A 27,140-nucleotide genomic window follows, 5' to 3' on the forward strand; every position below is an offset into this window, starting at 1 on the left:
ATCTGGAGTCGACTTTCGACCTTCGAAGTTCCTCAATCACGCATACACTTGCAAGCTAATTTGCAGCGCCGTCCGAATCGTTTCTCAAACCGATTGATCGAACCCGTCTATATAACTTTGGGTGCGACGCTGCTCCCTTCGCCGTTCAACCATGTCGATGCCTCCTCCTGGTGATGGCTTCGGCGGCTATCCGGCCCAGCCATATGATCAATTTGCTGCTCAAGATGAGCAGCTCCAACAACCTTACGAGGACCCTGCTGCCGCCCAACAGCCCCACGATCAAGGTCACAAGAAGAAGAAGCGAGGATATGCGGCTCAAGCCTTCGAAGTTGGTACCGGCGCCAATGCTGTCGCTGGTGGTCAACCCGCAGGAGCTACTCAGCAATTCGGCGCTGCTCCCGCTCAACCAGGCTATGGAGGTTATCAAGCTGAGCCTCAAGCTGCTGCCCCTCAGGGTTACCAGTATCCCCAGGGTTATGGCGCACAGCAACCCGCTGCTCCTCAGGTTCCTCAGTATGGTTATCAAGCGCCCGACCAAGGATACCCAACACCTGGTGCCCCGCAGCCCGCGCCTGGTGTTGGTGGCATCACCCAAGGAGTTGGCAGCATGAACATTGCTGGACAGCCTCAGGGTGCTCAGCCTCCTCGTCCTGCTGTCCTCAACCAGCTCTACCCTACTGATCTCCTCAGCCAGCCCTTCAATGTCTCGGAGCTTGATCTTCCTCCGCCTCCGATTGTTCTTCCTGCCAACGTAAGTCGGCCGAACGAATGGATCCCAGCCATGTCAATTGCTAACATGCGCCTTTAGACGAGCGTTACTCCGTCTCCCGACGCCAACTGTTCCCCGCGATATTTCCGATCCACCCTCAACGCTGTTCCCACCACCAATTCTCTCCTCAAGAAGTCTAAGCTGCCCCTTGCACTGGTTATCCAGCCCTACGGCTCACTCCACGACGACGAGGACCCTGTACCTGTTGTCCAAGACCAGGTCATTTCCCGATGCAGACGCTGCAGGACATACATCAACCCTTATGTTACCTTCTTGGACCAGGGGCACCGATGGAGGTGTAACATGTGTAACCTCACCAATGACGTTCCTCAAGCTTTCGACTGGGATGCCGCTGCTCAGCAGAGCGTCGACCGATGGCAGCGACCTGAGTTGAACCACGCTGTTGTTGAGTTTGTCGCTCCCCAGGAGTACATGGTCCGCCCTCCTCAGCCTCTTATCTACCTGTTCTGCTTCGATGTCAGCTACGCTGCTGTTTCAACCGGACTTGTGGCTACCGCGGCCCGCACCATTTTGGACAGCCTTGACAGGATACCAAATGCTGATCGCCGTACTCGTCTCGGCTTCTTGGCTGTGGATTCCAGCCTACACTACTTCTCGGTCCCCAAGGATACCGACGAGAATGGTGAGACCAACATGCTTGTCGTCAGCGATCTCGACGAGCCTTTCTTGCCTATCCCCAACGACCTCCTGGTTCCCCTGACGGAGAGCCGACAAAGCGTCGAGAAGTTCTTGCAGAAGCTTCCTGATATGTTCCAGAACAACCAGAGCAACGGCTCATGCATGGGATCAGCCCTCCGTGCGGCACACAAGCTCATCTCCACCCTTGGAGGCAAGATCGTTGTTCTGACTGCCTCCCTTCCCAACATGGGTGTTGGCAAGCTTGAGATGCGCGAGGACAAGAAGCTCCTTGGCACATCAAAAGAGGGCGCTCTTCTTCAGACCGCCAATAGTTTCTACAAGAGTTTTGCCGTGGAGTGTTCGAAGAGTCAAGTGTCTATTGACATGTTCCTCTTCTCGTCGCAGTACCAGGATGTTGCTTCGCTGAGCAACCTTCCCCGATACACTGGTGGACAGACCTGGTTCTACCCTGGATGGCACGCTTCGCGACCCGAAGATGCCCTCAAGTTCGCATCCGAGTTCAGCGACTATCTGTCATCTGAGATTGGACTTGAGGCCGTTCTTAGAGTCCGTGCCACTAGCGGTCTGAGAATGAATACGTTCTATGGTAACTTCTTTAACCGAAGCTCTGACCTCTGCGCTTTCCCTGCTTTCCCCCGCGACCAGTGCTACGTTGTTGAGGTGGCTATAGATGAGAATCTTACAAAGAATGTCATTTGCCTCCAGGCGGCCGTGCTACACACAACTTGCAATGGCGAGCGTCGCATCCGCGTCATGACCCTTGCCCTCCCCACAACAACCAACCTGTCCGACATGTACGCCTCGGCCGATCAGTGTGCCATCACCACTTACTTCAGCCACAAGGCTGTGGAGCGATCTCTGTCAAGTGGCCTTGATGCGGCCAGGGACGCTCTTCAGAGCAAGGTCACCGAGCTCTTGCAGACTTTCAAGAAGGAACTCGCTGGAGGCAGCATGGGCGGTGGTCTTCAGTTCCCCGCCAACCTTCGCGGTCTACCCCTCTTGTTCCTAGGTCTGATCAAGAATGTCGGTCTGCGCAAGTCATCTCAGATTCCATCCGACATCAGATCAGCAGCTCTTTGCCTCTTGTCGACACTGCCAGTTCCCCTTCTTATGCGCTACATCTACCCCCGACTGTACTCACTACACGACATGCCAGACAATGCTGGTGTCCCGGAGCCAGAGACTGGCCACATCGCGCTCCCCCCCGCTCTTAACCTCTCTTCAGAAAGGCTCGTGCCCTACGGACTGTACCTTATCGACGACGGCCAAACTCAATTCTTGTGGATCGGCCGAGATGCTGTGCCGCAGTTGGTACACGACGTGTTTGGAGTGGAGGACAGAAGCCAGGTACAGGTTGGCAAGGGCCGGGTGCCGGAACTGGAAGGAGACTTCAACGAACGAGTGCGGGCTGTGGTTCAAAAGAGCCGGGACCACAAATCACTAGGTGTGGGCAGCATTACATTGCCCCACCTCTATATCGTTCGAGAAGATGGAGAACCCAGTCTGAAGCTTTGGGCGCAGACCCTACTTGTGGAGGACCGGGCAGATCAGGGCGTGAGCGCAGCTCAATGGTTGGGAATGTTGAGAGAAAAGGTGAGTTGATCACAGCAATAGGCTTTGCCAGGAGATGCAAGACACTAACAGTCATTTGTCGTAGGTTGTTCAGTAAAACAGCTTGTTAAGAGTCAGGCGTCGGTAGAGGGGAGAAATAGGTCGGATCAGTCCTTGTAATATTGTGATGAGGAGGGATTCAATCAATGACTGGAGTCGGGGTCCTGGAGATGCAGCCGGCTTGTTTTTTTGGCAACAGAGATGCGAACGGTACCAATTAGATAGAATCAAATGTTTTGTGTGCAAAAGTTAGCATGCAGACTAGCGTGACGAAGTCATCATGATGTTGATATTGGCAGTAGACTGTAGTCCATACGACGCTCCACGTTTAGGTACGGCATAAAACAGTACTACCTAAAGTTACCTAGTATGTACTTACCTACCTATGGCAGGTAAGGTCGATGTGTTCTCGAATAGTACTAAGCCAACCAAGCGATAGAAACAGGAATGTATACGGAGTACCTAGCGATGCATGAATTAGTTGTATTTTTAGTATAATGCATCATCCCGGAAACCAAACGACAAACCGATTTCTTGGGTGAATCCATGACCAAGGGGCTGGTTCACATGAATTGAAGCCACATCTGATACTGTGCAGGGACTAGGAGGGAGGTACGTCGAGATACAAGGACCTTGCCATCCAATGATGAAACACAACAGGCTGCGGTGGGTGTGAAACACGCGCCTAGGGAGGTGAGGCAGCCAATGGCAAGACAGAGTAGGCGCTGAGAGATTTATTTTGAGAGTTTAGGTACTAGTATCTGATATCACAATTTTTACGAAGTGAATGTCTGTGATTCTGTCATGGTCAGGTGGAGGACTGCGTGTTCGATTGACATAAAGATTATGATTAGTTAAACTTGCTGTAGTGGAAATCTCCAAGTGTGGTGAACCCCAGTAGTAGTCCAGAGCGGCGTTGGATGTTAGTGAAACGCATTAGCAAGTTGTCAGAGGACTCTTTGTAAGAGCTGGGCCAGGGTATGGTCAAGGTTTATGTATGTCTTGTCTTGAGGTATCCATGTTTCGGGTTTGTCATTGGAAGGTTCTCTTGCAGTGTTTCGTCTCAGAAGGGAGGGTATTTGTTATGCTATTGATGCATCTTTGTTTTCTTAGTACTAAGTGAGGTGATGTTTGGGATGAGATTGAGTTTACAGGTACCTCTGTGGTACTTGTTGGACCCCTGTTCAATGGAGACAGACTGCAGAATGGAAGCTGGCCGTCCCGTCCGCCCCTAACAAACTCAAACAGTAGAGTACCTTAGTACCTTAGTAGGTTGTTCTTCACCCCACCATGTTCCCTTCACTTTCGTCCCCTGGTCGTTAGTCTCTATAATTCAAGCTGTTAAGTTTGTTTGTCCAGAGGCGAACAATTATAATTGTGGTATTAATCTTCAGGTTGCATGTGGTGTTTAATTTCGTCTGTTGTTCTGAACTTGAACTACCTAGTTATGTTTACTATCATACGAGGTTTGCGTTGTCTTTCTTAGTGCCCCTCTACGGATATCCTGAAGATCATTAGATTAGCTTCCCATCTGGGTTTAGACTGGATCTAGGGTTCACTGTTGTAGATGAGAGGTATTGTTTCGTCTGGTGGGTGACCCAGGATTCTTTCTTCCTTGCTATTGAGATTCTCTACAGGGCTTCAAAATCAGCCAAGAGCAAGCCAATTCAAGGATGGGCACTTATCTAGGCTTAGTTAATAAACCTCAAAGTCATTTGCTGTCCAATGCTACCTGATGGGTAAGCTTGGGTGGCACATCTAGTCGGCTGTTGGCAAGTAGTTGTTGGTTCTTAGCCGCCCAGCTATCTTGATCACATCAAAGTTAGCAGCCATCAGCCCAGTTGATAGAGAATAGATAGGTAGACAGATGAATCAGATGACTCAGGGAAGAGAAAAAGACTCATACATCACTGCATTGATTGCGCTGTACTGCAATATGTTGAATTGCATTTCCCTTATTAGTTGCGTGCTACTCTCATTCTTGTCTTGTTCCCGTCTCGTCCGTCTTGACCCATTTCGCCCTGTTTCATATCCAACCTGTCTTGTTTTAAAAACCTTTCCTTGTCTATTCTTCAACACCTGCAAGAAGCCCAGACCAGCCTTGGACTGGAGCTAGATCCCCGGAAGGTGAAGCCGTCCTGTCCTTTGACAAAAGAGAGTTGGGTTCTCCATCACCAAAGACCGTGCTTGTTGTATCCTTACCTATTCTTACCTATACTCACCGTCGCGACACCGAACCGACTGAAACTTGGGCCTCTACCACCTCACGCTAGCCTGCTTTTGCCCCGCGGACCTTATACTATTTGAATCAGAGACAGCACGGCCCGAGTGGAACTCTTTGTTCCTACTTTACCTGCCTGGCTATACTACCTACCTCCTACTGCTTTCACATAAGACCAAGCTTTATCTACCGTTTCTTTGACGTTGCTCGACCTTCTTTTTGCTTTTTCTGCTATACCTTAATATCTCCCCTGCCACCTTCAGCCTCTCTCTCTCATCTCCCCCAATCAACTATAAAGATTCCTCCGTGTCCCGTCAAAAGGTCCTCCATACTATTTGTACCTACAAGGTGGAGCTTTAGTACCACTATCAGCTGCACCAGTACGGATACCAGTACATACTACTTAACTCGACCCCTCCCCTCAAATCATCCTTAATCAGCGTCGGCTGCGTGCGAACAAAGGAGTCTAAGTCTTGGCTGGTTCCTCTTTGACTCTGTTCTATTCCAACAACTCGACCGACCGACCGACCGATCGATTGACTGCGCAATCCTTTCGCGCCTTCTGTTTTTACTCTTCGGTCGCACGCTCGCCGTTTTTTTTTTCTTCTTCTTTCTGACAATCTTTCCTCCTCATCCTCGTCACATCCACCACAGCGACCATGTCTCGATCGAACCCCCCTAACGCTGCGGGGTCCCGCAAGATCTCCTTCAACGTGAGCGAGCAATATGATATCCAAGATGTGGTCGGTGAAGGCGCTTATGGTGTTGTCTGGTATGTTCTCACCTCCTGTTACGTCTGTGAAATCCTTCAAATGCTGACACTTGTTTAGTTCCGCCATTCACAAGCCCTCGGGTCAAAAGGTCGCCATCAAAAAGATCACTCCTTTCGATCACTCCATGTTCTGTCTAAGAACTCTGCGAGAGATGAAGCTGCTGCGATACTTTAACCACGAGAACATCATTTCCATTCTCGACATTCAGAAGCCCCGAAGTTACGAGTCATTTCAGGAAGTCTATCTGATCCAGGTATGAAACACCTCGGTTTTGTCACAGCAAAATCAGCGAGCTAACGAATACTGCAGGAGCTGATGGAGACGGATATGCACCGTGTCATTCGTACACAAGATCTTTCTGACGACCACTGCCAGTACTTCATCTACCAGACCCTCCGAGCCCTCAAGGCTATGCACTCGGCCAACGTGCTGCACCGGGACCTGAAGCCCTCTAACCTCCTCCTTAACGCCAACTGTGATCTCAAGGTCTGCGATTTCGGTCTTGCGCGATCCGCTGCCTCTCAAGAGGACAACTCTGGTTTCATGACTGAATACGTCGCTACTCGATGGTACCGTGCGCCGGAGATCATGTTGACTTTCAAGGAGTACACCAAGGCTATCGATGTATGGTCGGTCGGCTGTATCCTCGCTGAGATGCTTAGCGGTAAACCTCTTTTCCCCGGAAAAGATTGTAAGTGGCCACTGATGCTTCGCGATGCTGTCAGATCTGTTTGCTAACTGCTGTGCTACTAGACCACCACCAGTTGACTCTTATTCTGGATGTGTTGGGCACACCTACCATGGAAGATTACTACGGAATCAAGTCGCGCCGTGCTCGAGAATACATCCGATCGCTCCCCTTCAAGAAGAAGGTTCCCTTCCGAACTCTATTCCCCAAGACGTCGGATCTGGCCCTTGACCTGCTCGAGAAGCTCCTCGCATTCAACCCTGTTAAGCGCATTACGGTGGAGGAAGCTCTGAAGCACCCATACCTCGAGCCTTACCACGACCCCGAGGACGAGCCAACAGCGCCCCCAATCCCCGAGGAGTTCTTCGACTTTGACAAGCACAAGGACAACCTGAGCAAGGAGCAGTTGAAGCAATTGATCTACCAGGAGATCATGAGGTAAACGTGGAGCCTCCGTAAAAGATGACGTACAAATTTGAGGATGTCAAATAGACCACATCGCATACCTCTGGGCACGCAAGCAAGCAAGCGCATGCAGAATTACTAGTCGAGTTTATTCTGCATATCACGTATCTGGCATGAGTCTTTTGAGTCAATCTTGCTGATAGGAGAGGTTAAATGTAAGGAAACAGGATCGAATATATGAAATGGAGACAGAGATCCAGACGGGTGATAAAGATGATTTTATGAATTGCACATTGCAACCATTTCTTACTAGTTGTTATATCCCAAAAGAAACATTCATAATAAGTGTTTATGTGTCCATTGGTGGCTCTATGCAAATGGCGGGTCTCTTAGTTGGTCGACTGTACGGCGAACACCGCCTGTCTCCTGATATTATCTAGTAGGTGCTACATACCTATCTAGTATGCAACCGCTTGGCTCATTCATTTACTTGCCACCAGTAGCCATTCATGTTTGCAACGTGACAGTCCAAGACTTTTAGTGCTAGCCGCAGATCAAAGGTCTAGACCCAACCAGGGCCTTGGTGGTGGTGATATGTTACTGGGCAGAATGAGCTAGTGCTTGATGATTGAGGCTCTAATCTGATGACGATCAGGAAGTTTGCCAGCGTGTACGCACAGGTGGCTGCGGCCAGTGGAAGAGACCAGACACATGGAAGGGCTTATGAATCACCACGCAATCAGTTGTAAGCTGTCTTTGTTCAAAACTCACACTGGACAGGTATCCATCACACGGATTGCCACGATTGCTGCCTGAAAGACGCCGGATCAATGCATTGCATTTGGAGGCGTTGGAGTCAGTGTATTGAATTGTAGGTCACAATCAGGCTTTTTGATTACCTTCCTAACGTCTCCTTGTAGGCGTTGACCCCGCTATATCTAGCTCCACTGGCTCCAAGTAAAGCTGCGTCAGAGCCATCCATGCATTCCATGCATTCCATGCACTTTATCATTTTACACTCTTCAATGTCTCAGATCTGAGCACCATATAAAAAACCGTTTGTGGTTTCTCCCTTTGAACTAACTACTGCTTCAGTATTCCTATTCAGTCTCTCTTCTCCTACCTAAATACTGCCAAATATTCTGTTTTTATTTATTTATTTGTGTACATGTCTTTCGCTTCCTAGTTCTTCTGTTCTGCATTATACTGCATACAGTCTTGGACCAAAGTACATACCAACAGATAGGCATTCTGTAACCGTTATGAGCTTTTCGGACCGCAACGACTCCCCCGAAACACCCGAAACCTCCGGCGCTGGCACGCCTGTTAACTCAAATCGCGCTTCTGCGTCGTACATTACCAACATGTGGACTGGACTCATTCGCCGCTTCTCCAGTGAGGGTTCGTTCCCCAGCCAGGCCGACACCGCCTATGACGACGACTTCAACTTTCATAACGGCAATGGTCACAACACAAAGGACGGTATAAATGGCGTCTTCTCTCCCGTGCGCCGTACAGTCAGTCCCATGCGTCCTCCGCCGCTCGATCCTCTTATTCTTCACGGTTATCGCCAGGGGACACCATCCTCAGCCAAATTGCTGAGCGCAGCGGTGGCGGAGGAAATTCGTACCATGGTCCCAGAGCGCTTACGCATCGTCGACGATTGGCATCTTATTTACAGCCTCGAACAAGACGGCGCGAGCTTAGCGACGCTATACCAACGGTGTCGGCAATTCGAGGGCAAGCGAGCGGGTTTTGTCCTTGTTATCAAGGATCTCGAAGGAGGGGTGAGTAGAGTGAGACGATATGACGTTTTCTCCTAACTAATATAATTAGGTCTTTGGCGCATATCTTTCCGAATATCCTCATCCTGCGCATACGTATTTTGGCAACGGTGAGTGCTTCCTCTGGCGAGCTTCAACTATTACACCTCTCCCACCGCCTCCGTCGGCCGATACGACGAATCTCAACTCTCGAAACACAACGCTCGCTCCACCGCCACCTTCGTCAGAAACCAACACGCCCACACACTCTCGCGCACCTTCACCCACACCCAGCGAAGCGGTGCGATTTAAAGCATTCCCATACAGCGGGTTGAACGACTTTTGCATTAATTGCGAAACCGGCTTCCTGAGCGTAGGATCAGGCGGTGGACACTATGGGCTCTGGTTAGATAATGGACTAGAGGTTGGACACAGCTCCAGGTGCGAGACATATGGAAACGAGCCGCTGAGCGACGAGGGAACCAAATTTGGAGTTATTGGCGTAGAGCTCTGGGTTATGGGCGTGTGATGACGATATTATGGCTTTATAAAGCTGTTTGCACGGCGCTCGGTGTTCTGAAATGGAATAGGCATGACGGCTTTGGTCTTTCCTCAGTCTGGCGGTATACAGCAAAGGGAAAGCAACATTTGTAGCGACAAAAGGCACCGTAAATACGGCCGAGACAAGGTCCCCTGGGTACAAGAGATAGAAGATACGAGAGAAAGATATCCAGCGGTGGATCTGCAGAAATGAATGGTAAATGAATGATACCCTGAGACACTCCTGACTGTTTAGATGCGCTGGCTTGTTGCAACCTCAATATTATACATCCATTTGATGCATGGTTTTGTTGTATTGAAACCGATATTCAGCTCTGCCTCCTCTTGACCATAAACTCCTGTATACCGTCCAACACGCCCTGCGGCGTAGGCGACTCGGCACATACATCTGGCTCAAAGCCAAACGACAGCAGATGATCTCTCGTGGTAGGTCCAATGGTCGCAATAAAAGTTTTATCATCCCGCTTGTATCCTTTGTATACCTTGTTCGTCTCAGCATCCAGAATACCCATGACCCGGAGCATGCTGTCGCATCCCGTAGGAGAAAACACCACGATCCAGCGGACCGGATCTTCGCGCGTCTCGGCAAGAACCCGGCGCAGGTCAACGGGGAAGCTCTCCATGACGCCCGTTCCGTAAACGACCGTCTCGTTAACCCGGATGCGTTCTGTGTCGGGCAGAGCGCCGTCCTGTAGGGTCTTGGGGATGATGTCGCGGCGAGTCTCTCCGACTAGGAATAGTAGTGGCGGGAGGCTAGGACGGGCTTGATCGCGGTACCATTCGTAGTAGTGTGCGAGGATGTAGGGAGCCAGGGCGGCACCGTTTCCCGTGTGGCTGCCAAAGACTTGGAGTGGAGGATCCTGGGGGACGGCAGCGAGGGCGCGTGTTGTGGCAGGGCCAACGCTGTAGACAGGGACGTTCTGGAGGTGAGGCCATAATGTTGTTTCGGAGGGGTCTGCGGTGTCTTCTGTCGCATGATGCATAACGTTAGTCTTGGCTTTTCTGGTGAAACAATAGCTGAACATCATGACGCACCGGCTTTGCCATCTTCGACAAGTTTCACGAATGCTTCAACTGCTCTTTGCGACGTGAAGATCAAGCCGCCATATTCATGATGCTCCTGGTTTCCAATGCGACGCTCACGAAGTAGCGCTGCTACTTTTTTCATACCCTCGCCATAGAACTGATGCAATAGTACCGGGACAAATTGAGGCGAAAAGCCAATCCCATCGGCGCTGGTTTCTGAGAAGAGGTCTTCATATGAATCACCGGGACTCGATCTCGTCTTGAGGAGAAGAACTGGTATCTTTGAGATTTGCTCCGTAGCCGGATCCGTGGAAGTCATGATGACCTTGAACTTTGGATAGGATTGCTGATTGTTCAAATTAGAGCTTGTGTGTATTTGGCGACACTGTTCGCAAGGTATTTAGAGCGACAAGAATTGGTGGGTAGCTTCCAATGGAAGTCGGAAGAAAGATCATGAGACGGAAAGATCAGCGACTTTCGGAGACTCGGGAGGTGAGGGGCTCATGGGGAAAGTGGGCGCGCGCACAGCTTTATCGATAAAGAAACAGAGAACGGCAGTTGACTTCAAGCGATCAGAGCAATTCACTTTAATTTCAAGGCAGCAAATCAAGATTGAAGGCTTTTAAGAGACAACACGTCTGCATTTCGCAGTATTGTAGGGCCAAGAGGTCTCACGAGTATTGCACTTGTACCTTTGAGAGGACCATCACGCATCAGATTCAATCAATACGTAACTGCATGATAGGATTATCTGGGCTGTCAGGCTGGATGTCTGGATGTCTGGATGAAGACATCTTAGGTACGACGATTGCTACTTCGATTAAAACAAGATACAGAAAGCTACTGGTTCTATGACGCTTAGCCTTTAGGCTTTGACAGCCCAATTGCCCAGTATACATTTCTTTCTATATGAACAAGCAATCCTTGCTTGATAACATGCAAACTAGAGAATCTCAATCTACCGTTTACAAACCCGCCCGCTTTTTGGCTCCTTGTCTCCTCCATCACAGCACAATCTACGCATAAGAATTACCCATGTCGTGTTCCTATGATAAGCCATTAGTAAAGGGCCAAACTCTGTATGTAACAGTCAGACTCACCTTGATATACTCCGGTCCTTTTTCTTGGTATTCTTCCCTTGAAATCTTGGCCGTCTTCCAAGCAGGCGTTCCAACCCACCCCGCAGCACCCTTCCAAGCATCCAGCAGGGCGTCTTCAGCACGACGTACACTCAAGGGTGAGTCGGCGGGAAGAAGAGAGCGCAGACCATCGCGAACGCGATCATCAAAATTCTTGAAAAGAGTGTTGCCACCTGTCAGGAAGACATCGCGTAGGAAATCATCCCGGTTGGGGAAATTGCCCAGACGCTGGTTAAGAATGTCGCCGGCGATATCAACGATACCCGACTGGTCCACACCTGCAATAGAGGGCCGGAAAACAACTTCGGGGACACGAATACGCTCAATGTTGAGGTGAATTTGGTTAAGCTCGGCTTGTGAGGAGGGATCGAAGGGTCGGGGGCCTCGTGCAAAGGCGTGCAGTAGAGATTTGGACCAGTCGGACTGGGCTTCATGAGTATGCTCGTAATCAAAATCGGGATCATAACGCAAAAGGTCTTGTTCTAGTGACTTGAGTGTTGAGTTGAGATCCTCCTCCTCATGCTCGTCATCACTGTTGTCACCCACGGCAATTTGACGATAGACACCCCAGTCATCATCATCTGCGCCGAAGTTATCATCATCGCCACCACGTCGTCGCTTTTTGGTCGGGGCGTCTGAAGCCAAGTTGGCAATGCTCTTCATACGAATCTGGGAAGCGAGAGATTTTCGATTGCCCAGGTCCTGTTTGAGACGCTCGCGTTCCTTCATCTTCTGCAGTGTCTCCGCTCGTTGTTGGCGCTTCTCTTCGAGCCAGTTCTCCAAGTCATTCTCTCTTCTCTCAGTATCAGCACGCTCTTCTTCAATGACTCGCGCCTTCTCTGCCTCCTTCTCAGCCTTTGCGCGCGCACGAGCCTCGTGGTTTGACTTGAGTAATCGTTGTTGGCGTTTCTGTTTGATCTGTGCGTCATCAAGCTGGTCGTCGGGGATATCAAGAAGATCGAAGTTGGGTTGCTCTTGTTCTTCCTCGGGATCGCCACCAACATCCTTTGTTCGAGCCTTCCTAACAGCCTTTTCCAAATCTTTGATAATCTTTTCCAGCTGGTTCTCATCCTTGATGTCGTTGCTGTCAAGCTGACGTCTGAGTTCCTTCTTTGTTACATCAGTGATGTTTTTCTGAAGATTCTTGTAGTATTCCAGATCCTGCTCCTTCTTCATGAGCTTTTCCAAACGCATCTTGGCCGCCTGTTGTTGTAGTCTTCGCCCACTTTCCTTCTTCCTTTCTGCAATCTTTGCTAGCTCTTCCTCGGTCTTTTGCTCAACCACGACTTCTGTGTAGGGGTATTGCACAACAATATCGCGATCCTCTAGCCCTTTCCATTCAAGGTAGCTGGCGAGTTCATCGTCGTAGTCCTGGGACACATATCCATGGTCGTGCAGCATGTGCTCTGCTTGTGAGACGTTTGTCTTCCCGGTGAAAGCCGGGTATTTAAGTCGAAGCAGCTTTAGAAGATACTCGGCGTTGTGGTAACCTCCCCAGTTCAATCGCGTGGCTTGACCGAGCAAGGCCTTGTTATTATACACAGGGATGACATGCGTCGATGTGTACGAAGACGAGACCACGAGACCAGTCTTACCCTTGTTATATCTATATGAAAAGAGGGAATCGATTCCGTAAGCCAATGAAGGCGCGCCATAGCATTCAAAAATGATCTCGGTCATAGCTAGAAAGTCAGCGAATGCTTTGGTAGTCAGACCGACTCACTCACACTTCCTTGAATATGGCAAATTGGCAACAGCCTCTGTCATGACAATCGGGACCTCAATAACGCCATCTGCATCGTTCATACCCAGCTTGAGAAAGATGTAATCCAGCACATGCTCCATCACATCCCAGTTGCTGACAATCCCTGTTCCAACTTCAAAAGCACTTCTGATATGGCCGCGCGCGGTTGTATCAGCGTAACAGTCAGATCCAGCAAAAGAGAACGTCTTGCCCAGCTTTCGGTCGCGGTACTTAGCCATGATAGGCGGGATACTGAATCTCGGCTTCGACTCGAATGACCAGCCGGCGCGCACGGTGGAGGATCCTGTAGTATAACTGTTAATCCAAGGCTGTCGCAAGCCCCTTGCGTTGCGCTCCCAACTTACCATTGTCAATAACGATGGCCGAGCTTTCGGGTTGCTTCAGTGCGCGTTCTCTTCCATCCTTTGATGGCTCTATATAGCTCTCGAACCGCGTCTCCTTAACGGGAAAGATCTGGGCGGGAGGGTATGTCTTTTGTTCGGGCGCCTTGATTGCGGGCTGGTCGATGGCCGAGGGAGCCATGGTTGTGTTGGTGGAGAGGATGGTATAATGTAGACTATGTGCGAGAGTAAAAAATCATGGCGGAGGAAAAGAGCAAGTAAAAGTCAAGTCAGGTACTGACTTTCGCGGCCAATTGTTGGCGCAAGTTGATTGAGCTTAGTTGTTGGAAGGTCGAGAATATACCTAGTACCTAGGTACTAACCTACTGTACGAAGCTACAAGGCTGATCAAGGGCCGTGACATACAATAACAGGTATCCACTTTCGCAGTGTAACAAGACATATGTACAAAAGCAACCTACCTATGCCAGAAAATTCGCATGTTACTGGCTTGATGTTTTTAACATAACTTGGCGGACATCAAGTAAAAAATGAATGGCTATAATTAACTAGGCCGCGATAGTATCTACGGCGGGGGAGTCATGAGGTTTGGCGGCCAAACAAGGATCAGGTCAAAACATATAAGAGTTGGTTAATATGCATGCATTCGTTTCAGTTCTTGGTCGGTAATTATGAAAGAGCCAACGACAAGTCATCAATTCATACTAATCATGCGCCTAACAAATACAGAAGAACTCCAATCGCATGTCCCCATGCAACTGTTTAGTTCGGGGGCTTCAAGTTGTCCGTGGCTATCAACAGACATTAACATCAACCTACAAACCGCCCAACACTAAACTCACCTTCTAGGTGGAACAAAACGTTCGATTGGTAGTTCTTGAACATTTGAGCTACCAACTCGACGTTCATGTTCTGAATGTTGATGTCCTAAAACGACATATGAGTGTGTTGCGTAAAATGATCAGGATCATCTACGAACCTGAAGACTTTTGTTCATCACCATAACAGCCTCGTTGAGCTTCTCCTACCCACTGTTAGTATCTTTCAGACTGACTTCATCTCAAACAAACATACAACGTTGGTAATGATACGTGAAAGCAGTAGGTTCTGCTGGTGCTCGTGAGGACTCTCCTACATACATACAAGTTAGACAGGGCAACATATGCATTTACCGTGATTTCACATAGGAGTCGTACCATTTCGGTTTTTTGACAATGTTATCTTGCGTCAATATGGTGAATGAGACAAGGCGTGTGGAGTCCTCTGTTTACTTTGCGCCCACTTGGGTTGTGAAGCATTCCCCAGCTACATTATCAGTAACGCGGTGGAACGCGGCAGAATCTACTACAACGCGATACGCTCATAGCTTGCGACATCGAATGCTAGCTATGCTTTGTAATGTCGACCTTTCTACCACAAACCAAACTCATAAAGTAATTCCAACGTCAAGCTCGACTGTTGGCATCTCTTCTCGCACAACATACCTTACTAAGGAGATAAACACGATGGCCGCTCCGACTGAGGCGCAAATCGCCCATCAACAGCTTATAGAGAAGCTCGACATCCACTCCATCCACAAGAACTTCCGTAGTCCATCATGGAAACCCAACCAGCGCAGAAACAAGAACTTGAAGGCCATAGTCGGTGATGCTTCCCGAAGAGAAGCTTCTGCTCTAGGCACCCCAATGGACGCGAGCGGTATCGCCACCCCAGCCGACAACGATGGACTCTCAACCAGCGGTACCAGCACACCAGCCACCGAGAGCGGAAAGGAGCCCCCAAACCTTGCGCAAGCATCGCGAAGTCTGTCCAAGCTTGTACTTGAGAAGAGCCTCAAGCCAGGCGGTCCTTCAGCACCCACTGCCACATACACAAACATCGAGTCTGCGCCATCACTCGCACACAACAAGCACTACTGCGACGTGACAGGACTGCCTGCACCGTATCTCGACCCAAAGACACGGTTACGCTACCACAACAGAGAGGTGTTTGGTCTCATCAGAACGCTACCCCAGAGCGCTACGGAGCAGATTCTGGAGGCTCGTGGTGCCCATACGGTTCTCAAATGATCACAGTCTTTGAGCAGGATATACCCATGTAATGAATTGATGAAAAATAAAACCTATAACATCAAGCAAGCAGATGAGACGGTTTCGTTCTCGCCAACAAATGTACGAAATTACCAGGCATACACATACACGCACGTTATACAGAGATACCACTTAATAAAATACGAGGAGAAATGTCCGACCAACAAAGTCAAGCCCCAACTATGCACCCTAGGCCTTTCGGCCAAGGGATGGCAATTGACGCTCCGGCTTAATCGTGATCATGTTAAGCTTTGTTCTCTGCCTAATTCGACAGATTACCGAGAACGTATGGGGAAGAAACGTATCTCAGTTGCCAGGGCGAAGAACGCCGCTAGCCGTCGCGGCAGGGACAGGTGAGGTGATCTGTCCAAATAGATGTGTATAGCAATAGGATGAATCCAGTATGAATGTTGTTTCTTCGATATGTGGTGCTTCTTTACCATGCTCAAACCATATCGGTGAGAAATAGCATGCTCTCAACTCTATGTAGCACTCAAAATCGGAATGGTTCAAGGTGAGGAACTGCTGGTTGGGAGTTTGTTCTGCAACTTAAAAGTGAGATGAAGAACGGTGCGATTCTTTTAAAAGTCGGAGTTGCAGCAGAATTTGAAGACAGTCCCACGCTCGCCCACTTTCCACCAGCGCGGCCAATAAGACACGCGACAGCTCGTAGCCCGGCTCAGGCATCCTCTAGGCCCTCTTTGGAACAGCCCTGTCAATCGCCGTTTACACTAGGTACCTAGGTAGGTATACAAAACCCCTGGAACGTGTCCTGTCCTCGAAGGGAGCTGGTGACGAAAAAAGGCAACGTTTGAGTAGGTACATAATTTGACCTTTGTCATTTCTCCCTACACCCAATCTCACCTCTATCCATTGAGCTTCTACAGTGTGTACATTTCCTGTCGGCCACTCAACTGCTGCTGTATTTATCGAATCAACACCCTATCTATACAACTATTAAACCGCCAAGATGTCGATGTGGTTGACAGATACCCAAAGTATGTGCGCCTAGTTTACCCCCCTGCACTTGAGCTGCGATAAGACCACGGTGAAGCTATGTTTGGATGGATATGATGCTCGGTATGCGCAGAAGCTGACTATTCTCGATAGAAATTGGAGTTGTCTTTTGCTCCGGCGGTATGTATACATGAATGGGCTTGCGCATAGCTTGCTCTATAGGCGCGGCGCATCATGAGCTATGGAGACTGATGGTTTCGCAGGAGGCTTCTTCCTGATAGGAGGTGTTATGCTCTTCTTTGATCGATCTATGTAGGAATTCATCCGCGCTCTCTTATTAACGAATTTTTGCTGACTTTCTTTCAAGGCTTGCTATGGGAAACGTATGACGACCTCCACGCCTTTAATCCCACCGAACGAGCGATTGCTAACACGACCGTCGAACAAACAGATCCTCTTCCTCATCGGCTTGACCATCATCATTGGACCTCAAAAGACTCTTCTCTTCTTTGCTCGGAAACAGAAAGCAAAGGGCACGGCGGCGTTCTTCCTGGGCTTGATACTTATCTTCATGAAGTGGACATTTATCGGGTTCCTTGTGGAAGCATACGGTATAATTATTTTGTTTGGGGATTTCCTAGGGACGATTGCCGGCTTCGCGCGGGGCTTGCCTGTTGTGGGACCCTATATCGGAATGATTGTCGACAGAATAGGTCTTGGAAGACGAAACGCCGAGCTCCCTGTCTAGGTCATCGGGACATAAAGTTCCAGCAGAAACTTGATAGTCCAAGCTGTTTGAACGAGGAGCTGTATTATGTAAGACAAGAGCTGCATGTCTCCATGGGCATGAGAGACGAGGTTTAGAGGACCATACAGGTTTGGAATAGGCGTTAATGACATGAACAATTATCACGACACTTTGATGGACAAAAGCAATGTACATGTCGCATGAGACGAGAACAGAACGGGTATTGGTGCGAGTTGTAATGGAAAGTCAAGATGGGTGGCTGCTAAGGATCTTTTCTACCTTCTCTGAAATCTGACATACGGAAGACGGGGTCTGGACGACAATGGGGTTGCCCAAGTGCTGAATCATGCAGTAGAAACAAACTCTGTTGACCAACTTCTGGTCGGGGAAATGTCCTCCAAATACACACATACACTCAAGCTCGAAGCTTAACCCCAGTGTTCTAAAAACAAAGGCGCTCCTCTTGGCATAAGCTCGTTACAGCTGCGTTGACTATCCGGTCTACGGACATACAGCGTTTTTTATGACGCTTCTGACAAATAATTCCGCCCAAAAACCCTTCTTCGGCTTGCCTTGCACACCAACCAATATCTAGTAGCTCGACTTGATGAGGTAGTCGGCAAGACTCTCGACGGTAGAGGTGGCGTTACCGGCGACCTGAGCCTCGCCGTGGTGGCCGACGACGATGGCCTGGGTGGTCTTTGCGACAGCGACACCGGAACGACCCTATTTTTGATATGTCAGTGAGGTGTGTCAGGGGACAGAAAGATGGTGATGTGGATATCGTACCGATCGAGCGTAAATACTTCGGCCCTCAGCTCGGGCCATGACATATCGCTCACCGGCGATGTAGAGACCATCGGCAAAAGCCTTGTCCTTGGCCTTGTCGTCACCGCCAACAATGGCAGAGATGGCCTTCATCTCTTCAGGCTTGAGCTATAGTGGGGTCGCAAGTCAGTCAGGAACGTTCTTTGATCATCGACGCAGGGGTCGTCCTTCGCTTCGGCGAGTTGTGTCGGTGAGAAGGAATTTTGTTCTATGTACCTGGAGGTCGGAAGAGGCAGCCCAGATGCTGTCGCCAGCGGCGCTGATAATGGCGCCCTTGTCGATGTGACCGGTGCCGACGAGGCTGTTGTGAAGATATTGTCAGCATTTACTCGGTATTCGCGCCGACGGGAGGACCACGATGATTGCTTCTCGCTGTGGTTGGGAGATATAGGGAAGTTGTACCTTGAGTCGATGTATGCTATATCATGTTAGCTATCTTTCCTATCCATTCATCTGGATTTCGAGTTGAGTTCTAGGTAGAGAATTATTTTGAGGCGGTGATGAGTAACAAGACCAACCATCAGTTGGTGCATGGAGGGGCGGACGAGGAGGGGTAGGGGAAAATCAGGGACGTGACAGTGATCATAGAATGTAAAAGGGAAGAATAGATATAGTACTGACCTTGCCACGACATGATGAATGATGTGTGAGGGTATAGGAGCGAGTTTGTTAAGAGTCTGAGTCTGAGTCTGAAAGGTTGCAAAAGTTTAGATCTAGGTCGGGGGAGGTATAAAAGTAAGGTAGGTGAGGTTTGTTTTGGCGGGGGAGTTTGTCAACTGCTTGTCCCCGCCGTCGGTCTGATGTGGTGATTCTTCTGGAGCTTTGCCCCTCCAGGCGTCCATCAGTCCCCGCCAAAAATGTTATCGAGCTCCAATGTTGTCCAATGAGTATTGGATACTTTAGTCGGTGACACCTCGTTAGTGGTGGAACCTTGTACCCTATACTTTGAACCCAACGTTCTCAGATGTCGGTCGGCAGCATGATCAACAGCTCCCATGTCACGCTGTTTTTTTGTCGTCCTTTTTGTATTTTCATATTAGCATTAGTATTAGACTGTGTACTTCATTGGTGACGTTTGTTTTAGTCATGCATCATTTGTCGACACAGATAGTTGTAGATTGAGGTTCAACTGAGCATGTGTCTAACCTATACTTGGGTACTAGGCACTAATAACGCAGTCACTGTTTATTACTACCTAGGTAAGTTGACTTGTATCTATTTGATGGACGTCACTCGAACGGGTCTTGAGTTGGTCAGCTCTGTTGGTGTTAGAGCTGCGGGAACTCACGCGGCCCGCTTGTGTGGATGGACATCCGCCAAGAATCGTCAACGAATGAATGATCGTATCTTGGAGGATGAGTTGTGATTGCTTCTAATTTTGGTTTCTACGAGATCCGAGCTTATCAAAGAAAGTAATTTACTTGCGACAACTGAATATATTCACGTGCTCGGATAAATAGACTGGGTCTCGTGTACGTCCTTAATTAATTATATGTGTATACGGTGAACAAGGGAAAATACCCTCACAGTCATGTTATCAGCTTGCGATCTTCATCTCGATCGTATGGTTTATTACAAGCTCAAATAATACAAGACGTATGAGACTAGGGTGTTCCGCTTAGTCAAGAGGGACAAACAACATATACAAAACACAGTTCAGACCTCTCTGCAACGTCTACCGCAGGGCATTCCTCCCGCATGCACTTAGTATTTGGATGGCATCCCTGACATACCTGAAGGCGAATGGAGTATCGGGTCTTTAATTCCTATAGTCAACGGAAATATGTTGTATTCATGACAGTCTATATCGAACTAGAAGAATGGCGGCATGTTGTATCTCTAACGGATATTGACATAATCGCTCACACGGGAGTATCCCGCTTGAACATACACGCCATGTAACGGATACCATAATAGCCAATACTTGAGCTCTGCATATGAGGCTAGCGCCGGCCAGATGATTGGGTTCTTACAAAGTTTCCGATAGAGACAATCACCTGGAAGTGAAAGAGCAAACGACGTTTTCTGGTCGAGGCGCACGCCAGACTGATATTGCTTGTTGACAGCATTTTGCTTTTGTCAACATCAACCGACTGAACGGGTCCGCAGCAAAACTTTCCGAGAGATACGCAAGCCATAGGACCACACCAATCCTTGACGTTTCAACTCTTAAGATCTTTATTAAGAGCAATAGCATTGCCGATAACATCGGGGGTGGGGGGCCCGGATATTGCCTGGTATGTAAATAATCATGTTTTCGGTTCTCTCCTTTATTGGTCTTAGTGTCTGTTCTAGTCTTTGTATCGGCTACGAGCGCCATGAAACCACGAATGCGACTGGAGAGAGGCATCAGAAGAGGCCCAGATGAATGGGTAGGAGAGCGAGAGGAAACTTCAAGGTCGTACATCAACTTCGTCTAGGGTGTATCAGCCCAGCTGCTTCTTTGGCCCGTGCCGGCTGGTGCTACAAAATGGAAATTAGCAATCTGAGACGAATTGATAGCAACCCTGACCATGGTGTGAAACGTCAAGTTGAATGGGCAAAGAAAAAGCCCCTGGGGTTTCTTAGGATTGTTGAAATTCGCCCTCTCTATTACAGAGTATCATCGACAATGCTTTCATCGTTGGTTTGAGCAAAGTGATGCAACTAAGCCGTGTATAGAGTAGACTACGTTGCTACTCCGGAAGTCCCGATTAGGCGACTGTATCCCGAGTTCATGACCGACTGAGCACGGATCCTTGGTCCTGGGCTTCAGCTCGCTAATAACAAGGGGACGTCAGAGTCCAGCCCTAAATTGAACGGGCTGATCGAATGTAAATGAGCTGAAGCTTGTAAATGAGATAAAGGACATCAAACAGGCACTTGCAGATACGCATCAGACAACAATGATCTGTGCACGTCACCTGAAAAGTTCCAGAAGATGGAACGCCACCGAAATCTTTCTGCAATTTGTGGCTTTAATCCTGATTAGGATACTTGCATCTGAGTTGCTCATGCAGTGGAGAGGTTGCTTGCAGATTGTCTTGTGCCTGCAGTAAGTTGTCTGATCTGAAAAATGCGGGTGTTTCATACAAGGCTGTGACAGGGTGGGTATGTTTTGATGTGCTACTCCTCTAATTTCGAGAGACCAACTAGCCCAAGCCCAACACACGCGCCATACCGGGCATACTGTACGTGAAATACTACGCTTTAAAAGCATCATGCAGGTGTTGTCAAGGAGATACACGGCACAGTAAATGAGGTCAAGCAGCTGCATACAGGTACGATAGTGAGATGGACCCTGCACCTAGGTAGCTTTCCGGCGTTGTCCCACAGGTACCTCGTAGTTAGGTAGTTAGGTGCTAAGGTAGAGTGCAATTAAGGCAATTAGAGGCAGGGATGGTTTTGTGACGGCTGACCGCGATTCAAGACGAAGGATCATGTACATGAATCGGGTCTTGCTTGGTTTGGTTTGGTTGGTTGTCACAGAGAAAGACTGCCTACCTACTAAGGTTGGGTGCAAGTCCGAGATCAGCGTTGACCGTTACAGTGCCTAAATGTGTGTGTGTGTGTGTACTCATCGAGAATACCCCAGTAATGGCGACAGATTGCCGCGTCGGCCGATTTGAATGAGACATTGTTCTATTATCCAACGTTAGAACGGCGGCTATAGGGAAGGAACTAACCGCAACGTGTTATAGGTCAGTCAGTGGCTTCTAAGCGGGCGTCAAATCTCGACTAAACAACAACCGCTCATGCTACTCTGTACAACCGGCTTCTTCCTGTCCTAGGCATTGATCAAATGAACGTAAATATACCTCGAGGTTTTATATTGTATTGGATAGGGTCACCCACTGACACACGACATTGTCCCCACTAATCGACTCTTCTCACCAGGGGACCCCCAGTCAGACCTTGTTTGGCCCTAGTCTTAGACTGCTGATTGCTTGCTCACCTATGGATTCATTGCCGGGTTGTGTTAAAGATTTCTGACTTGATTTGACTTCCAGGAACCAAATCTGTCCGTCCCATCAATCCCAAACATGCGACCAATGCGGAGGCGCCTTTAGCCTGTTTCCTAGGACCAAGACTGTGTGTGCCCCCAGGTCCTCGAAATGAGTCTCCTCCAGAGTCCAGAGTCTGCTCTTTGGCTGGTTGAGAAGCTGATTCATGGTGCTTCTCTTGTACCAATCCGGGGATAGGCTTTTGAACATGGAAATTGCCTCTTGCGCTTATTCCATTTCACCCCTGCAACTGCATCGTCATCTTGGCTACAATTCCCTCTTGGTTGCCGGTCTTATATCCACATTCGTCTCGATTCTCATCAACCGCTCCATATCATAGGCTCCTCATGAAAGGCGGGGTGGTCCCTGTGAGACGAGGGTCACCTCCCATTCAAAGCATCCATCCGTCACTCGAATGGAAATGGGCTTCTTTTTAAAGAGGATCCTGGTCCCTGGGAACTTGCTTGGTAGCTTGGTCTTTGGTGAACCATATTCTGTGTCAGACCCTGTTCGATACAGGGGACCATCTGTCAAAACAAATACCCTTTTCATGCTCTATAAGCCAAGCAAACATCTCCCACACGCTCCGCCGTGCTCTTCATCTGTTACATGTTCCCTCAGCTTGAAGTCAATCTATTCTGAACAGTCGGCCCATTAGCATAGAGAGACCCCCCTCGCATAATTGCGAGACCACATCTCTTCAGTCATGCCTAATGCTACAAATCTCTCCAGAGCCGCTACTGTGTCAGCGGCCTCCGGTTCTCAACGACAGTTACTACAGCGCAGAGGTAGTTTCACCGTCGATCGTTCAGACAGCAAATCCTTTTCTGATCATTCCTTGGATAACAAACGTGTTTCCAGAGACGACCTTGCCCTCATCCTAAAAAGCACAAGGAAGGGCAACGTAACGGCGTTTCATATCCCCATCCATGGCCGACTTCCATCTCCCGACCTCAGCCCGCGCACTTCATCACTATCAACAACGACTCTAGTGCGAACCTCAACCCCAGATTCTGTGGGAGACACCGGAGAGATTGGAGTAATCGCCGTCGGTATGGCCATAGGAAGTCCATCACACATGGGAGACTCAGTGCCGGCGCCTTGGAACCCGCAAAACAGGGCTATGAATGCAGCAGTTGATGCACCAGAATCTATACAAGAATCCGAACCTAAGCCTGCGTCGGAGCCTGTTGAGGAACACGATCAAAAGCATCGCAAGTGGGGTATATTTCGTTCAAAGTCAAAACGAGGAACGAGGCCGGAGAAGCCTCAACGGTCTTTGACAGATAGCAACGCTTCCACCACATCATTAACTTCTTCTGGACTACCATCATCAGTCTCGGGAGAACCGAGTTCACGAAGGCCACCAAAACATAAACCAATTGTTATTCGATCTCACACTGAGCCAACTATTTCCCAGCCAACACAGGTGGCTGAAGAATCACCACTGCCTACACAAACACCAAGCCAGGCCACCTTTTCGCCGTCAAAACTTGGGAAAGAGAAGGCTACCACCGAAATCAAGGCAACAAAAGAGACAAAGCCAAAAGAGCCCGGATCTGGAGGGATGGGTCGCAAGATGTCACTGAGGGCCTTCCGAGGCGACTCGAGCAAGAAGAGAGCGCAAAGGGTAGCCGTGCCACCCTCCTCACCTCCACCAATGCCTGCAATTCCTCGGTCACTACTTGACGTCGAAATCCCTGATGTTAAGATGGACCGTTATAGTGTTATGTTTAACAGTGTATTGCAGCCACAGCAAGGATCAGCTTCCTCACTGCTTGCCCGGCGACAAGCGAATCTAGATCATCTCAAGATGGTCAAGGATGCTATTACTGAAAATCGAGATTTTCGTCGTCCACGGAGAGCAACCTCGCCACAGCCCTCGCCGAATTTCGTTCCTACTGGAGATCAGATGAAGCCCTTGCCTTCCCCTCGCTTCCGCGCTAACACATCTCCTGCCCCGTACGACTCAGCCAGTTTTGTGCAGACGCCAGAGATCTTAACCCATGAAGCCAAGGCCCAGGTCGTTACACTCTCACGCACAGAAGTGCAGCACGGAAAGTTTGCCTCACAGGCCACACACTACCAGCCTGTTTTAGTCTCCAAGTTCAACAGACGCCCAAGCGGCACGAATGTCGAAAGAATCAGCCTTGTTCCAAAGATACACCCTTCGCCCCCTAGGGCAGTCGTCTCACCAGAAAAATTCTCCAGACAGAACTCGCCCTACACACCGGTCTCTGGAGCAGTGCCCGTGTCTCCTGAACACACAGATGACGAGAAAGATGTTCATGTCGCCAAGGGAAGAAACACATCTCCCTCCCAGGCGTCATGGCAAATGGCCTCACCTCCCGCTTCGGTCACATCATCTAACGCGGGGGCTTCAAGGCGATTTTCACCTTCCTCATCCCTATCGTCTCCCAAGAAGAAGAGTTCCGACACTGACGCCCAGGAAGCTCTGCGAAACGCCGTCGAGATCTCTATCGCTCGCCAGATCAGCGTTTCTCAACAGCAGCGCAAGATGCTGCATCCCCTGAAGAGCAACCCTAGTGTTAGGCATAGGCGTAATGGCAGTCCTGCTACATCCGGGCCTGGCTATATCCCCATCGAGGAGGGTGAACGCCTGGCTGAGACTAGGTCGTCTACCCCTGTCTTGGTAAACCCGCGAGAATTGACAAACTCTCCCGATGCATACCAGACACATCGTAAGAGCGAAATGGTTATTTTCGAGGATTCCTAATTCACTGTTTCATCATTGAAACTTCCTATCGTTATTTCATATCACCTTTTTCTCTACTTTCCTTAACACGAGTTCATACAATACTCACTTGGAAACTTGCTTTGCTCTGGTAGCAAATGTCACAGCGGTCTCAACTGGTTTGGGCCGCTTGGTACATTACCCCTGAGTGAGCCTCTTTTTCCTCCATACACACTATTTCATTTGTATAAGCAGCACGCCAAAATGGCTATGCTGGAACATTATATATTACGGGCTACAGCAAGGCGCTAGAGAAGTATTGAATGGGAAGACGACACACTAAACTGGTCTTCAAAGCATATTGGTTTTTTTTTTTTTTGACAAAAGTAGAAAGACGCTTTCTCCTTGATTTGTATTTTTCTGTATATCTAGGTTAGCTTTGGCGATAAGTGAGTAATTTCACTGTTGTCCGATTCTGGACTGTATATATCAAAAGAGGACACTTCATCTTCCTCAAACTTGAAACACCAGCTGTAGTGCGTGATGAAATTCCTCTAGTACCCTCCCTTTCGACAAGTCTAATTTGCTGTAAAGACATGACTCTGCGAGCGAATGGTGGGCTAAATAAACGATTGGAAGTATCTGCGCCGCACGAATAACCAATCTCAATGCCGACATCCCTTAGGTGCTAAAAAGAAGCCAGGCCCAACGCCAGGAAAAACGGAATGGCCCCTTACATCAAAACACAGCAAGAGTTCTGCTTCTTGGCTTGCTCTGTGGAAACAGGTTAGTGAGCTGCTGTCAGACAAGGAGAAAGGTAGCAAATAAGCAGTGACGTACGGTAAAACATCTTGCTTTGGGCGCTTAGGCCGTCACTCTTGGCTACCAGATCGTCGATCTTCTCTCCACGCTGTAGCACACTCTCGATGGTCTTGTGGAGAACAATCTTGGTCTCGTCGAGCTCCTTCTGGATCTTGAGGATGCTGTCGGCCTGCTGGGGGTCCTGGTACTTGGTGAGGTACTCCTTCAGCTCAGGCATGGAGAGAGTGGGCGTTCCGGTTGCCCAGCTGGAGCGGGGATTCTTGGAGAGAAACTCGTCGACAACCTTGCTAAGAAGTTGGTGAGCCACAAGGGCAGGGTACTGGTGGTCGGAGATGATGATGCCACAGACACCCTCTGTACGGCCGTAGGCGTGGAAAGTGTAGTCTGTAGAATGCGCATGTGAGCCTTGCGACGTTGGGGAGGGTTCGGATCGTGTATACCTTGCTCCTCAACATCCTGTCGCTGTCCGGGACGGGTGCGCTCAGCGACGGTCTTTGCGAATAGGGTCATGAATTCGCCATAGCTGTTGAAGTTTGCGAGTTAGTCCTCGTGGACCGGCCGATACGGAAAGGGAGACCATGACGATAAGGAAGGAACGGACTTATTGCGGGTGAATCGCGAGTAGCTGCTGAGCTCCTTCTCAGCGACAATCTCATGAGCCGGCTGGCTCTCGTTGCGGAGGACCTGGTCGCAGCAGCTTGGTTAGCCCAACTGGACGGAGTGTTGCGGTCGGTCGGTGAGGGGCACGGGGATAGCGTACACCGATGTAATGCAGCTTCATGATTGCTTGGTCGAGTTTGTAGGGAGGACGGGATTGTAAGTGGGTTGAAGGGTGCAATAGGCGAAGGTAGGAATGAAAGAGTTAGATATGAGGAAGTCGGAGAAGAGAAACTCTAGGTCTGGGGTTGAATGCTGCAAACCTCCGTCACCGTAAGTAATGGAAGTAACACAGCCCGGACTTGTCTAAACTTTAGGGGCGTCACATGTTCCCCACGTCGCCGACAGTTCCAAGGGAAGTTTAGTGTCCATTCTTTGTAAACAAGCACTGGTGAGGACGCACTGGCGGCTAGGCGGGGGGCTTGTTTAGTGGAGTAATATTTTGTCTGTCCACTTACTGATGCACGGTATGACTCTTTGAAAGCCAACCCATCCACCATCATGAGCCAATCCTCGGCGAGTAACTCCAGTCAAGGTTGAGATCAAAAGGACTTCAACTGCCAAAATTAACATAGGCAGCAGGATAACGGCCTTTTGCATCGCAGCATACGACAGATCGTGGTCTGACCAGCCCGCCA

At 49.2% G+C, this 27,140-nt stretch overlaps 11 protein-coding genes across 11 annotated transcripts; 6 read left to right on the forward strand and 5 right to left on the reverse strand.

Moving 5' to 3' along the window:
• Positions 1 to 151: 151 nt before the first annotated feature.
• On the forward strand, positions 152 to 3,098 carry SEC24 (COPII subunit; the record flags this gene model as incomplete). Its single annotated transcript, XM_044853807.1, has 3 exons — positions 152 to 751; positions 809 to 3,022; positions 3,087 to 3,098. 3 exons carry the CDS (start codon positions 152 to 154, stop codon positions 3,096 to 3,098), a joined length of 2,826 nt encoding a protein of 941 aa, XP_044706477.1.
• Positions 3,099 to 5,920: 2,822 nt separating this feature from the next.
• On the forward strand, positions 5,921 to 8,088 carry FPOAC1_009382 (uncharacterized protein; the record flags this gene model as incomplete). Its single annotated transcript, XM_044853808.1, has 7 exons — positions 5,921 to 6,033; positions 6,092 to 6,287; positions 6,344 to 6,725; positions 6,788 to 7,160; positions 7,783 to 7,872; positions 7,988 to 7,998; positions 8,048 to 8,088. The coding sequence occupies 7 exons, from the start codon at positions 5,921 to 5,923 to the stop codon at positions 8,086 to 8,088; spliced, it is 1,206 nt and encodes a 401-aa protein (XP_044706478.1).
• A 301-nt stretch (positions 8,089 to 8,389) lies between these two features.
• OXR1 (oxidation resistance protein 1) lies at positions 8,390 to 9,419 on the forward strand (the record flags this gene model as incomplete). Its single annotated transcript, XM_044853809.1, has 2 exons — positions 8,390 to 8,914; positions 8,964 to 9,419. The coding sequence occupies 2 exons, from the start codon at positions 8,390 to 8,392 to the stop codon at positions 9,417 to 9,419; spliced, it is 981 nt and encodes a 326-aa protein (XP_044706479.1).
• A 340-nt stretch (positions 9,420 to 9,759) lies between these two features.
• FPOAC1_009384 (uncharacterized protein) lies at positions 9,760 to 10,796 on the reverse strand (the record flags this gene model as incomplete). The annotated part of the gene is made up of 2 exons (XM_044853810.1): positions 9,760 to 10,418; positions 10,487 to 10,796. 2 exons carry the CDS (start codon positions 10,794 to 10,796, stop codon positions 9,760 to 9,762), a joined length of 969 nt encoding a protein of 322 aa, XP_044706480.1.
• A 697-nt stretch (positions 10,797 to 11,493) lies between these two features.
• Positions 11,494 to 13,903, reverse strand: FPOAC1_009385 (uncharacterized protein; the record flags this gene model as incomplete). The annotated part of the gene is made up of 4 exons (XM_044853811.1): positions 11,494 to 11,523; positions 11,578 to 13,298; positions 13,344 to 13,664; positions 13,726 to 13,903. 4 exons carry the CDS (start codon positions 13,901 to 13,903, stop codon positions 11,494 to 11,496), a joined length of 2,250 nt encoding a protein of 749 aa, XP_044706481.1.
• Positions 13,904 to 14,484: 581 nt separating this feature from the next.
• On the reverse strand, positions 14,485 to 14,921 carry DAD4 (DASH complex subunit dad4; the record flags this gene model as incomplete). The annotated part of the gene is made up of 5 exons (XM_044853812.1): positions 14,485 to 14,513; positions 14,565 to 14,649; positions 14,702 to 14,746; positions 14,797 to 14,853; positions 14,919 to 14,921. The coding sequence occupies 5 exons, from the start codon at positions 14,919 to 14,921 to the stop codon at positions 14,485 to 14,487; spliced, it is 219 nt and encodes a 72-aa protein (XP_044706482.1).
• Positions 14,922 to 15,101: 180 nt separating this feature from the next.
• On the forward strand, positions 15,102 to 15,791 carry FPOAC1_009387 (uncharacterized protein; the record flags this gene model as incomplete). The annotated part of the gene is made up of 1 exon (XM_044853813.1): positions 15,102 to 15,791. One exon carries the CDS (start codon positions 15,102 to 15,104, stop codon positions 15,789 to 15,791), a length of 690 nt encoding a protein of 229 aa, XP_044706483.1.
• A 991-nt stretch (positions 15,792 to 16,782) lies between these two features.
• On the forward strand, positions 16,783 to 17,517 carry GOT1 (Golgi Transport; the record flags this gene model as incomplete). Its single annotated transcript, XM_044853814.1, has 5 exons — positions 16,783 to 16,810; positions 16,923 to 16,949; positions 17,033 to 17,081; positions 17,137 to 17,152; positions 17,221 to 17,517. The coding sequence occupies 5 exons, from the start codon at positions 16,783 to 16,785 to the stop codon at positions 17,515 to 17,517; spliced, it is 417 nt and encodes a 138-aa protein (XP_044706484.1).
• Positions 17,518 to 18,108: 591 nt separating this feature from the next.
• FPOAC1_009389 (uncharacterized protein) lies at positions 18,109 to 18,979 on the reverse strand (the record flags this gene model as incomplete). Its single annotated transcript, XM_044853815.1, has 5 exons — positions 18,109 to 18,243; positions 18,307 to 18,453; positions 18,562 to 18,646; positions 18,703 to 18,763; positions 18,967 to 18,979. 5 exons carry the CDS (start codon positions 18,977 to 18,979, stop codon positions 18,109 to 18,111), a joined length of 441 nt encoding a protein of 146 aa, XP_044706485.1.
• Positions 18,980 to 23,034: 4,055 nt separating this feature from the next.
• Positions 23,035 to 25,065, forward strand: FPOAC1_009390 (uncharacterized protein; the record flags this gene model as incomplete). Its single annotated transcript, XM_044853816.1, has 1 exon — positions 23,035 to 25,065. The coding sequence occupies one exon, from the start codon at positions 23,035 to 23,037 to the stop codon at positions 25,063 to 25,065; it is 2,031 nt and encodes a 676-aa protein (XP_044706486.1).
• A 691-nt stretch (positions 25,066 to 25,756) lies between these two features.
• YKT6 (palmitoyltransferase) lies at positions 25,757 to 26,626 on the reverse strand (the record flags this gene model as incomplete). Its single annotated transcript, XM_044853817.1, has 5 exons — positions 25,757 to 25,797; positions 25,864 to 26,229; positions 26,286 to 26,368; positions 26,447 to 26,529; positions 26,606 to 26,626. The coding sequence occupies 5 exons, from the start codon at positions 26,624 to 26,626 to the stop codon at positions 25,757 to 25,759; spliced, it is 594 nt and encodes a 197-aa protein (XP_044706487.1).
• Between the last annotated feature and the right edge of the window lie 514 nt (positions 26,627 to 27,140).

The sequence above is a fragment of the Fusarium poae genome, chromosome 3, assembly GCF_019609905.1.
Source record: "Fusarium poae strain DAOMC 252244 chromosome 3, whole genome shotgun sequence".
Lineage (NCBI taxonomy): Eukaryota > Fungi > Ascomycota > Sordariomycetes > Hypocreales > Nectriaceae > Fusarium > Fusarium poae.